Source organism: Alosa pseudoharengus, unplaced genomic scaffold (assembly GCF_046254945.1).
Source record: "Alosa pseudoharengus isolate Yale_2024_CS ecotype anadromous, Long Island Sound unplaced genomic scaffold, YU_APseudo_1.1 YU_APseudo_1.1_scf_5, whole genome shotgun sequence".
Lineage (NCBI taxonomy): Eukaryota > Metazoa > Chordata > Actinopteri > Clupeiformes > Clupeidae > Alosa > Alosa pseudoharengus.
This window is the reverse complement of record NW_027468837.1, coordinates 23590498-23604423: the sequence shown is the minus strand read 5'-3', so window position 1 is coordinate 23604423 and position 13926 is coordinate 23590498. Positions and strand designations below refer to the sequence as shown.

The 13926-nt window shown below is 38.8% G+C and overlaps 1 protein-coding gene across 1 annotated transcript in view; it reads right to left on the bottom strand.

Annotated features, from left to right (window-relative positions):
- LOC143104854 (urokinase plasminogen activator surface receptor-like) overlaps nucleotides 1–13926 on the bottom strand; it is a 45973-nt gene that overhangs the window by 912 nt on the left and 31135 nt on the right. The window contains exons 2-3 of the mRNA XM_076269188.1: nucleotides 5518–5658; nucleotides 5014–5127 (exon numbers count right to left, since the gene is read on the bottom strand). Of these exons, the coding sequence (XP_076125303.1) occupies nucleotides 5014–5127; nucleotides 5518–5658 (255 nt within the window). The remainder of the gene's footprint in view (nucleotides 1–5013; nucleotides 5128–5517; nucleotides 5659–13926) is intronic.

Genomic DNA, 13926 nt, shown 5'->3' with positions numbered 1-13926 from the left:
ATGCTTCCTTTTTTCATGTCAATCTCAGGCCATGTCCCTGGGTCAGAAAAAAATCCAGCAAAATCTAAATTCTTTGTCCAGATGTGCCCTTATAAAGGTTATGCTGAGTTGTGCATGTTTGGAGAAGAGTGATCAATGATCAGCATCCATGATGACCAAGTGATCTATTTTGGGATGGGGTAACAATTTCAACCACCAAAACACCATCCCCAAAGTGGAGAATAGCTATAGAAATGTAATAGTTTTAGGTGTTTTTCAGAGAATGGGACCTGGTGAACTTCTCAAAGTAAATGGTAACACTAAAACAAGAGGCTACATTAAGATTCTGGAGGAAAAGATAAGGCAGTGTGTCGAGAGACCTGCCCCAATAGGTGGCATTTGACCATTAAACCACACAATGATCAAAAACATACAGCCAAACAAGGCAAGAAATTGTTAACTGAGACCAATAATGTATAGAACGCCGGTCATTACTGTGAAAATAAGTCCCGACAGGGCGAACCGGACCCCGATGCGCAGCGGAGGGGTCTTGTTCCACCCTGAAGGGACTTATTTTCACAGTAATGACCGGCGTTCTATACATTATCCCGCTTATTATACGGCTACTTGCCAAAACGAAATAATAAACTCCCCACGATATCACTTTAGCCTACATAACCTAGCCTATTTGTTACCGTTTATCGTGGCATTTGCTGAGAAACAAATAGTTCGCAACAACACACGCTGCTGAACTTGAATCAAACATTCTTTAGAACACAGCTGATCAACTATCTGCTTTCACGTTTGAATGAAGTTCCAGTCCTTGCGTAGTGATATGAAAGACGTATCAGAAGCACAAAACCCGTTGCCATTGACAGCGGTAATTATATGTTTGCAGCGGTAATTACATGAATATATCTTACCGCTAGAACTTTGGGAAATCCCATTCAAGTCAATGGAGCGTTCTACTAGCATTGTGAAGAGCCGTATAACAACATTTTAGAGTGGCCCAGCCAGACCGTAATCCGTCAAAATAGTGAACAAGAGGCTAGAGTGATGGCAAATAATAATTTCTGACTCAAAACCTGGATTGCTGATAAAAAGGTGCATTCTAGAATCATTGTGGAGACATGAAGACTTGGTAGGTATTATTTGAACCATTTTGAGAGCTGTGAATGCAAATAAAGATGTTTCTATTGACTATTATTAAAAATGGGTATAATTTTGGACATGCCATTTTTCATACAAATGTTTAAAAAAAAAGATAGAAACGCTTTTTTTATTCTCCCACATTGTCTTGCAAACTCTTGGCATGTGAGTGTCATTTTCAGTCAGAACAAACATATCGGAACGTCACATATTACCAACCATCCCGTATTTCCAACCTCTTACGTGTATGTGTCACTTAATAATTTCTATACAAACCAAGACGGCGGATTCCTAAAGAAACGCAAGCACCCACACCATAAGTGTATCTAAATTAGCTATGTACCAAAAATTACATTTTACTGTGACTCGAAGAGCTGTAAACAGTCTTGTAGGCTGCGTGTAGCCTACAAATCCGCTTGGAGCTCCAGTGGAATTTTGAATTGCGACGAGAATTCTCGGGCTAACCGTGGATGTGCCGTGAGAAAGGTTGGGAATAGGCATATGGGGCGCCAAATGTAACATGACTTACTTCGTGGACAGAATGACTTTTGTGTGACGAAATACATGTACATATATTTATCACGAAACCATGTTACATCGTAACGCCTTTTGTTCACGGAATGCACAAACTGGTTTGCATTGTGTCCACGAAACACTGAAGAGACCACTCATTTCGTGGACGAAATTGACTGGTGGCCTTTTCCTTTCGTGGACATAATGCTGAATGCACTATTCACTGTCGTAGGCGAAATAAACTTTTTTTTTTTGGTCAAAAGTAATTCTGTCTACGTAAATACGGAATGCACCTACAAGCATCATTCTGTGAATCCCATTTCAATTTCGTCCACAAAAGTATTGTGTTACAGAAGGCATTCCGTCCACGCAATAGTAACTTAATAACTTTCAGTGACATATTCAGTGACATAGCCTATGCTTTCATTCTGTGGACCGAATGCATAATAGAATCACGTAGGCTACAAATACATTTCGTGAGTCAGCAGTTTACGAAATGAATTATGTGTCACAATAATTTCATTACGTGGACGAAATGCATAACAGAATCACGAAATCAGTTTTGTGTTATGTGTCACGATAATTTCATTACTTGGACGAAATGCATAACAGAATCACGAAATCAGTTTTGTGACCTGCTACAATACATTTCGTGAGTCAGCAGTTTACGTAATGAATTATGTGTCACGATAATTTCATTACGTGGACGAAATGCATAAGAGAATCACGAAATCAGCTTTGTGACCTGCTAAAATACATTTTGTGAGTCAGCAGTTTGCGGAATGAATTAGCCAGTGGGTCCAATAAATGGCACTCGTGCCTCCCATTATTCACAGAGCTGCGTGAAATGTATTGCAACTTTTCGCCACGAGGTGGCAGCTTAAGTCCGCTGTGTAGCATTGCCGGTAAACGGGGCAGCTGGCTGCATTCAGAGGCTTTGCAACGGCAGTGAGATTGGCAATCCGCGGACCGGTGCCAGGCCGTGAAAAGCAACTGCATAGGCTTTCTCTGAATTATCTATGGTCTATGATCTTCAAACTATGAGCTCTTCAACGAGTAGATTACTGGACCACGAATTTAGGCTAGATTAGGCCTATACCCGGTGCTTCTGTCTGTTAATTTTGCGGCACAACTGCTGGAACCGCGGACCGAAAGAAAAAGAAACTAAATGTTTCCCTGATCAATACAGGCCTAGTTCTTAAATAGAGGCATAACATTAGCCTAGGTGGTAGTGGTAGGCTGTGAGTGCTCATTCAAAGTCTATGCGCGTCTGTGCAAGTGAAACTGACAAACTCGTGGGTAGGCTAAGCAACGATATTTAAAACAATGAATGAAGTAGATTCCTGCAGCCTAATGTTCTTGAAAACAGTATAACGATTGGATAGCCTAATAAATCGCGACTTCTTGTAGGCCTAACAGTAGGGCTAGTTTATATCGTCTCGCTGGAGTCCGCGCATAATAGGCCTAATCGCTATGCCTACTTGCCCGTCCAAATAGAGGGCTTTCCTTTGTTTCACGGAACTCTGAATAACGGGAGGCGCGAATGAAGTGGCCACTTCTAAATGGTAGCCTAGGCCAGTGTTTCCCAAACTTTTTTTCTGGCGACCCACTTTTTAAAAATGACAGACCATCGCGACCAATTTCACTTCAAATCTACCCTGCAACCACCAATATTGTTTTAGGCCACAGGTTCTCCAACATTTCTATGCCTCCCCCAACCATACATTGCTATAGGATCTAGATAGATAGATCCTGCTTTGAACACGGTAGTGTTGCATTTTGAGCACCATCAGCATGAAAAGTTGGAAATGACTACTAAGATACGTTTTAATGCGCATCCGAGTGAGTACTGAGTACAGTTGAGACACTTTTTGCCCACACAAAAATCAAACAAAAAATAGATACTGAAAAGAAGTGATTTTCCACACAATATTCCACATGCCATTTCCTTAGCTTGTAGACTAAAATATTATAAATCAATAATACCCATAAGTAGTTTATATTTTCCACAATTAGCTCATAAACATAAGGTGCATTTTTTGTCTTGACTGTCTTAACTGTACCCTACAGAGTACAGTTGAGACACCTACCTGGTACAGTTGAGACACCCAATTTTAATGATGTATAGTTAACTAACCGTTAGTTGGAAAGTTGAATAAAAAAACAAGCAATTGCAAAGTGTTTGTAGTTCAAATTCATTCATTTCATTTAAATTAGCGTTGGTTAAAAGGAATACATCATGAACAAAATGTGACACAGGAACAGATAGCGAACAGTAGCCTACAAATGGAATGTTCAAGTAGCCTAACACAATCCAATGTGTGTCTCAATTGTCCCCCGCTGACCACCTCACACATTTCTCTAGATTTTACAACGACCTTACATGGCACAATGCCATAAAATATGCCAGTTTTTAGGACACAGAATAATGTTTGTAATGATACAGTTACGTTTAACAGTAACATACGTGTAATGAGCTATTCATTGTCGAAGGTGCATGGTGAAGTGAAATTCTTATTTTGGAAAAAAAACACTTGCCGATATCCTTGGATGGGAGATACTTGTGTCGTTCAAATTGTCCATGATCAAAGAGGGCATTAATATGCATGTGCATTGCAAAAATCACAACTTGGGCTTGCTGTGCTAGCAAGATATTTAAGGTGTCTCAACTGTACACATGTCTCAACTGTACTCAGTCTACCGGTCACTGAATCCATTTCGTAAGTTATTAAGTTACTATTGCGTAGACGGAATGCCTTCTGTAACACAACACAATACTTTTGTGGACGAAATTGAAATGGGATACACAGAATGATGCGTGTAGGTGCATTCTGTATTTACGTAGACAGAATTACTTGACTATCTTCAGTGTTTCGTGGACACAATGCAAACCAATTTGTGCATTCCGTGGAAAAAAGGCGTTACGATGTAACATGGTTTCGTAATGAATATATGTATTTCGTCACACAAAAGTCATTCTGTCCACGAAATAAGGCATGTTACATTTGGCGCCCCATATAGGCACCCACCAGCCCAGCACTAAACTTTTGAGTGATAAACAAAATCGGATATTTCAGGCAGTAAAAGCCCCGGTAAGAACCAAACTAGATTTTGTTCGAATCTACACACCTATGGCTACTGAAAAATGTAAGATTAATTTATCAAATGTTATTTTGAAGTATTAAAAAACATCATTGTTTTACAATTTTCGAACAAAATGGTTGGTAATTAGCACATTTACGATATTGGTCAAGAGAAAATCAACATTAAATCAATATTTGCCAGGGGTATGAATAATTTTGTTCTTATCTGTACATGTTAAAATTATTTAAAAAAAAGAGGACCGAGATGGAAGAAAGAAAAAAAACGTACCTGTTGCTTTAATACAACGGTCCTCATTTCCAACACAGGACAGCTGTTTTGTGCAGTCATCTCCTTCACAGGTGAAACACTTCTTCCCGTTGGGAGTCATATTTGTATTTAACTCTTAAGATAACACCATAACACATTATTTAGATATATAGTTCCGTTTCATTCATTTAAATATACACTTCAGTTTATTTATATCAGACAAGATATATATATATATATATATATATATATATATATATATATATGTATATAGTGTGTGTGTGTGTGTGTGTGTGTGCGCGCGCGCATGCAGGTGCATGCATGCATACAGGTGGATCTAAAAAATTTTTTAAAAAAATTCCCCCGTAATTTAGTTCAGAAAGTGAATCTTTATATTCTAGATTAATTATGTATAAAAGGAAATATTTCAAGGAAGTTATTGACATATATAAGCACTGGTAACCCTTGTGAACAAAAGAGTCTGCTGATCCAAGAGATATTAAATATTGTACTGAGTTAATGTACCTGGAGTCTTCGGAGAATTGCAGAGGTCAGTTTTACAGCATTCAGTGCTTGACCTTGCAATTCCGAAGTTCATTGACCTAGAGATGCACTGATCTGCTGGTAAGCAGCTCCTCAAATTGATTTCTTCAACTTTTGTACCACCTGTCAAGAAAAAGGAATACTGTGAGGTGGAAATGGAATACTGTGACCGCAGTGCCAGTGTATCAGACAATTAAGCAATATTATGACACGAGTAGGGGTGGGGATGTGCAAGGATATATCACCACGGCTGTATGAGGCCAAAGGCCGAGTAGCCTACCGAAGGCAATTACAGCAGTGGTGATACCCTTGCACATCCCCACAACCATGAGTGTCATATTGCTTTTATACAACAATTTCATTACCAACTAATATAGTTTAGAGACAACAGAGTATGTTTTTAGAGAGTTTATTAGAGTGCATGAAAATGCACTCTACTGTTATCCGATTTCTTCTTATTATTTTTCTTCTAACGCTTTTTCCGCGTTTAATGCGGCTTCAACCGTTTAACGTAGAAACTTCATACAAACTATTCCAACTGTCAGTTGTCATCAAGTATGACTCCCGCCAACTGTTTCCTCTGCCCACAACTGTTTCAAAATAAAAGTCCTCGCTACAATAATTCCCTATTAAAATATAGCTGCAAGCAGCAATGCGGGGGCCTAGCAGAGTGCTATAGCAGGAATGGCATGAGCAAGCACTCACAGCAAGTTTGATTGCAATTGGATAAAGAATGGCTGAGAAATAAGCTCATTTACTTTGTTACAGTGTCCCTAGAGGCCAAATTACACCAATGTCCTTGTGCGCTCTCACAATCAGCTACCATGTCCCTCTACCAAGTTTGGACTTCATACACCAAAGAGTTGCTGAGATGTGAGCTCACTTTCTTTATTACAGCACCCCTAGAGGCCAAATGAGACCACTTACCTTGCATGTCCTCACAATCAGCTACTAAGTATCAAGTTTGGATATCATACATCAAAGCGTTGCTGAGATAAGAGCTCATTTCCTGTATTGCAGCGCCCCCTATAGAGGCCAAATGATGCCAATTTCCTAGTGCGTCCTCACAATAAGATACCAAGTCCCTGTACCAAGTTTGGACTTCATACATTAAAGCGTAGCCGAGATGTTAGCCCACTCCTGTTAGGCGGCATCGTCGCCATGTGTGATTGGCTGTCACGGGCAAATAAACTTGAAATTAAAAATTCTTACAAGTATCGTTTGTGCTAGTCGGTCAGAAGATCATCTCTGCCAAGTTCTGTGAAAATCGGATGAAATTTGTAACCGCTGAAACTTTTCGAAGAGTTTGGACTAAAACCAATATGGCGGAAAGTGACAGCATAGGGGTCGATGAAATTGGTATGGTCCAAGGTTTCAGACGCTACCTCAATTGTGAAAATCAGACAAAAGAGTCAAGGATCACGCACCTGAATGCATGTCCAACATTGGGCTGGTGGTGGCGCTAGAGCGTTCAATGCATATGCATAAAAATTGCTGAGAGTGATTGGGACAGAGTCCTGACTAATGCTATCGAGTTTTGTTATGTTAACTCAAAGCGTCACCTAGATGTTTGTCCACTTCCTGTTTGGCGGATTCGTTACCATATTTGATTGGCTGTCATGGTTAAACAAACTTGAAATTGAAAAATCTGGCAAGTATCTTTTGTGCGGCTCAGTCTGATGATCATCTCTACCAAGTTCCGTGAAAATCGGATGAAATTTGTGACCGCTGAAACTTTTCGTAGAGTTTGGACTAAATCCAATATGGCGGAAAGTGACGTAATAGGGGTCATAGAACTCAGGTCGGTCCAGGGATTCCAACAGTACCTGATATGTTAAAATCGGACACACGCTCAATGGTCACATACGTGAATGCGAGTCCAGTTTTGACCCATTGGTGGCGCTAGAGTGTTGGGCATAGAGTTTTGTAAATTGGTGAGAGTGATCATGGGACGGTCCTGAATCAGTGCGCCGAATTTCATAACTTTAGACCCAGCGGTTCAATTTTCGGCCAAATTTTGACCTGTTGGTGGCGCTAGACGGCTGGGTTTAGAGATCCGTAAATTAGCGTGAGTGGTCAGTGCAGTGTCCCGAAACTTTCTGCCAAATTTCAGCACTTTTTAGCCAGGCGTTCTATGGGCTGCCATAGACTCCAATGGCAGAGGAATAATAATAGGAAAAGCTAGTAACTCAATGGGTGCCTTCGCAGCTTCGCTGCTAGGCCCCCAATAATTTAACCATTTTAACTATCTAACTATTTAACTGTTCAGCCTTTCAAACTGTCAGTTGTCATCAACTATGACTCCCTCTAACTGTTTCCTCTGCCCACAACTATTTCAAAATATAAGTCCTCACTACAAGAATTCTATATTAAATAATTTAACCATTTTAACTATCTAACTATTTAACTGTTCAGCCATTCCAACTCTCACTTGTAATCAACTATGACTCCTGCCAACTGTTTCCTCTGCCACAACTGTTTTAAAATAAAAGTCCTCAGTACAATAATTCCCTATTAAATAATGTAACCATTTAAACTACTCAACTATTAAACTGTTCAGCCATTCAAACTGTCAGTCGTCATCAACTATGACTCCTGCCAACTGTTTCCACTGCCCACAACTGTTTCAAAATAAAAGTCCTCATTACAATAATTCACTATTAAATGGTTGAACTTTTTAAACTATCCAACTTTTTAACTGTTCAACTATTCCAACTGTGAGTGGTCATCAACTAAAACTCCCGCCAACTGTTTCCTCTGTCCTCAACTGTTTCAAAATAAAAGTCCTCACTAATTCTACATTAAATAAATCAACCATTTTAACTATCCAACTATGTAACTGTTCCGTCATTCCAACAGTCAGTTGACATCAACTATGACTCCCGCCAACTGTTTCCTCTTTCCACAGCGGTTTCAAAATAAACGTCCCCACTACAATAGTTCCCTATTAAATAATGTAACCATTTAAACTACTCAACTATTAAACTGTTCAGCCATTCAAACTGTCAGTTGTCATCAACTATGACTCCTGCCAACTGTTTCCACTGCCCACAAATGTTTTTAAAATAAGTCCTCATTACAATAATTCACTATTAAATGGTTGAACTTTTTAAACTATCCAACTATTTAAAAAGTTCAGTCATTCCAACTGTCAGTTAACATCAACTATAACTCCTGCCGACTTTTTTCTCTATCTGACCTCCATCTTTGGATTATATTTTAAACAATATTGAAAAATATTTTATTCAGCAGGCGTTTTTGCATTTTCATGCACTCGTAATTCCCTGGAATTACATTTTCTAGTTTTGATTGTTTTTCAGACTGTCTCCACCACAAAAAACAGTTCCAACTAGAGCGGATAATGTTGCATTGCCAGTAGGGATGTCCGATATTGGCTTTTTTGCCGATATCCGATATGCCGATATTGTCCAACTCTCAAATTTCGATTCCGATATCAGCCGATACCGATGTCGATATGTGGGTTATTTTTCCTCAAAACTAATTTAGGTAACATCACATATCTCCTGTTGTTATTGTGATGCCCCACTAGATGCATTCTTGAATGCAACAAGGCTTTCCAAATGTTAACATTGTCTGTGCAAAATAAGAAAAATACTTCAACTTAATTTAGGGAAAAAGTGCCATGTTTATTTTATTTTTTAAATTGTCTCAAACAACAGTTTGGATTACACTCCCTGAGATAATCTTGACAATGCCCACAACAAATAGGGCAAATTTGACTTCTTCACAAATGATAAAACATTGTACCTGAACAACTATGTGCAACATAGCAGAATGTAAAGCCAACTAAAATAACAGGCATAGTGTATGACAGGCTACCCTTTTTCTGTGTTAAATGAGCCTGCATTTGTAGGATGCTTCATGAACTGTTTCTTTAACTAAAACTCAATCACCTTAATTGAATGAATGCACAAATATGAGTCAATTACAATGTGGCAACTATACTGCACAATTTTGAAAACATTTGTTTGAGCTACAAAAAATACTTCAGGCTTGAGGTGAAGTACAAAAAATGAAACATTTAAGGTGTACAAATCTTAGCAGCCTGTGTACCTAGCCCATTACTTGGGCTAATGCAATCATTTAAATTATAAACTGGGCTCAATCAGCACTGCTCTACATGAGCAACAACAAAGAGATGCAACATTAAGGTAGTGTGCAATAAGAACAAGGAAGGCACAGTTTCAATCCAGACCTTCCAGAGTAGTAAACAAAGTCCTCCTTTAGTATTAGTCCAATGAACGGGGCTAAAACACTGACTGGCCTTCATAACGGGCCATACCCACAATCAGGCTTAGAATTTCACCATTTTAGGGGCAAGGCCACTTGGCCTTCAGTTGGGCATATTTGGTGGGGGGCACAAAGGCCACATGTCAGGGCACCAAGGCCAAAGTTAACTATACAGTAGTAGGCTATAAACATGATCAAAGTTGTATTCACTGCAGTAGACCTGCATCACTGTATGAAACATTACAAAAACATAAAACATGACATATTACATATAACTGTAAATCATCTGATCATCTAATATTTTCAGATATCTAGGCTATATTTAACATTTATTTTATATTTGGCCTGTTATGAAATCATGTATTGAACAATTTAAGCACAGCTCAGCTTTAAGAAACTCAAATAGCCTAGATGCATGCTTAGCATTTTGTGATCATGAAGGCTACTTTCACTCTTATAGTCAGCTGTCCTCTGATTTACCGATATCTAGGCGACATTTGTAATATTTGTTTTGTATTTGGCCCGTTTGGCCCAAATTTGGAGACATCCATGTATGTTGAAATTTACTGCAAATTCAAAACGGGATTAGTCTGGAACGACTAACTGTACAGGGGACTGCTTTACACCTTTCTGTTCGGTAAGGTCTGCTGTTTATTCTGATTATATATTTTATATTATTGATTGAATTGACATTATTGTTTTATTATTGCCTTTCCCCTTTTTTACATTGCTTTTTTATTAGGCTATTGATTGAATTGATATTATTGTGTACTACAACTATTCTCCTTACTATATTTGACCTAGATTTTAATCTGTTCCCTGTTCATTTTTAAATATTATGTTGTTTTGTATTTATATGTCGCTTTGGACAAAGGCGTCTGCTAAATCCATAACCATAACCATATGGTTTGTCATATGTTAAACGAAGGGTTCTGAAGTATTCGACCGAGATGAATGGGTAGGGAGATGGACGCAAAACCTTCGGTAGAATTTATGATTAAATTAAATGATATTATTTGCTTTTCTCGCGAACCGTTCACCACAGCAATTAGCAGCTAACATCGTTTAAAAGCTGAGAAAAAGCTCTTTCATATGATACTTGTGATGTCTGTGTGATGAGTAGGATGGGTTAATTTGGACGCACTTTCTTTCTTGCGCTGTCACTTTCTCCACTACGTAATTTGGCCATAGGCCATAGGCTAAATATATATCGCTATTAGTAGGACGCAAAGCAGAATATTTAGAGAAGGGGGCACCAAGGCCACCGTGGCCTGTAAACCTCTGATTTTCAAAGGGGCGTCACGGCCAACGCAAGGGGCTACTACGGCCACGAGCAAGTTTGTTACTGCAACCATCCCATGAGCCATCCACGCTTGTTTGTATCAGAGCCCGTCTAAGGAGAGCCTCCCCACTCTCTATTAATCCCATACAAACCGAATTTGGCTGCAGTTCACCAGAGTTCACCTAGATGGCGATCGCGGGCGAGTCCAAAATACATGGGGTCCTATGGAGCTACATGGCTACATTTGTTGTTTTCACCTATTTAACAACTGAAACCCTCAGATTTTATTTTATTTTTTGCAAAATGGATATGGATTTTCAATCAAAAGTGAAATAATCCGGGAGTCATGTCCTTTCGTTTTCTTACAGGTTGGGTCGTTGTTGCCCATAACACGCTAGCATTGATGCTATGCTATGCTATGATCATGCTAATGAATGACATCATTGGCACGTTTGAAAGGCTTTTTAGAACAATTAAGTGACTTTAAAAAATATAATACTCAACCAAGTGTATTGTCTTTGCCTCCCCTTTCGAATACAATATTCAAATTACTTGAAAAAAAATTATATCCCGAGAAAAGTGGATTTTGAGGGGTAAAGCTCCATAGACCTCCATTCATTCTGGACTCACCCATGAGCGCCCCTAGATGCAGTACCACACCGGAAGAGTTCCGAGAGTGAAGGTTCTCTCCTTATTAGACATTCTCTGTTTGTATGCTTCAAGACGCAGATTGATGAGGTCATCATCTGTGCGCCGGCGGTAAACGCTTCAGGAGCGCATAGGCACTATTTGGGTGTAACGCAAGCATTATTTTATCGGTTTTAAGGCAAAAAAAATCCATATATTAACAGATATTACATTTTTATGCTAACCGATATTATCGGACATCTCTAATTGCCAGGCAATTAACATTCCACATTGTAGGCTACTTGTTATGGTTATGGTTACGCTTTTGTCCCAATTGTGACATACAAATACAAAACAATATTTAAAGGGACACCAGGGGGGTATTCCATCAACCTCGCTAAAGGCCAAACCTGGCTTATTTCGATAAGTCTCGCTAATTTTAGTGAGAATTCCGTTCCATTAATGAGGTTAACGTGAATCCCAGCTTGGTAACCATGGGAATTTATGCCACAGAACTAACCTGCTCCGTAGCAGGTTAACTTTCAAGCTAAATTAAGCTGTGTTGCAAAAAAAACCAATCAGTCGGAAAACGAGTCCAAAAAGATGGTTCCGTCAACCTGTGCTCTCGTCACCTGTAGCATATACTACTTCAAAAATAGAAGTAGGCCTATAGAAATGTTTTTTTCCGACAGTGCACCAAGCATGGATTTACACATTCACTAGCTCCAAAGAATGTATGAAGATTATATGATTAAAAATGTTTTAACTTCACATGCGTGTGGTTCTAGGAATCGTGCTACTCTGCGTCATTTACTTTCGGTGGTGGTGTAAGGTGCAGCGAGACGGCATAGGATAGGATTTACATTCTTGCGTGTTCGCAGGTTCGCTTCCCATACGAAGTATTAAGGCTACATTGTTTATCACCTTGATAATGGCATTTTTAGTTATAATCTTTGTTGAAAAACATATGTCTACTGCTGATAAAGGGTCATGAACATTTGGTAGGCTGTTCAGTGACAGCTTTGCCAGTGGGCTATAGCCTATTATATCTGATGCAAGCCAAAGGATAATTATTCTGTAGCCTAGGCAGCTAATAATTAAAACTGCTTCATGTGTCGACGATTGTTCATGAATGTCAAATCAACTGTGTGCTACACAGATTAAATATTAGGCATACATTGAATTGAAAGCCATTGCATTTCAGATAATTTTATTTCAAAACACTTTGGGACTTATGGGAGACAATAGCCTATTATGTTGATACTAATTTATTTTATGACCACCTACACCTAGACAATAATTTGGAGTGAATGAACTCTTTTAATCTAAGAACGTAAGCTAGGCTATAGATAGTTTTGAATATCTATATGCATATCCATAAGTTGTTTTTTGAGTTTATACTATTTATTCATGCACTCGTTTTGTTCAAGTATAGACTGTAGACCCATGTGTTCAAGAGTGAAGCCAATCAAACTTGCAATTGATTTCAAAACCATTAGTATTGTTGTTTTAAATGTATGCTTTCATTATTCTCCCATTTCTGTAGGCAATCTATTTTTTTCTCGCGATGTTAAATTTGATGACTTTCGATGAAAATCCTGTAGATGGCGCTTGCCAAATCGAACAGAAATCGTCTAGTATTGTCTTAATTTTACGACATATATTAGGCCTGTCAAACTCGATTCCTTTTAAGGATCCGGGTTATTCTGAGTCACTCACTAAACTGGTTGAACGAGTCACTTGAGTCACTTGAGTCAGTATTGCTAAATCGCAAAGAAATTCAGTCCTACGTTCAAGCAGTGCAGTGGGGTGCTTAATTTCGTTAAGTGCCTTCTCATGTTGGATGTGGATCCTCCATGATTTGAAACCAGGTTTTTGCAGTACTTGCATTTAGCCTAAGAGTTTTGCTCTCCTGGTCAAAGTGCACCCACACATTGTTCATCTTTTTGGTGCTCATGTTCTATTGTTTTGTTAACAATAGAAAATTTGCCTAGGTCTAATGCTACTCTGCTACAATGTTTATTACCACTACTATACGGTGACTTCAGGTATATTGGGACATCAGGTAATTTGGGACAGCATAAGGAAAAAGCATTTTAATTCTGCCTTGAAAGGGCTATAGTAAAGTTAGGGGTGGTAATACATTGTTTAGGAAGCATATAATTAAAGTCACATGACATAATGTAGGTGACATCTGACAGCGGGGTGTGGTCAGCATCAAACAGGAAGTT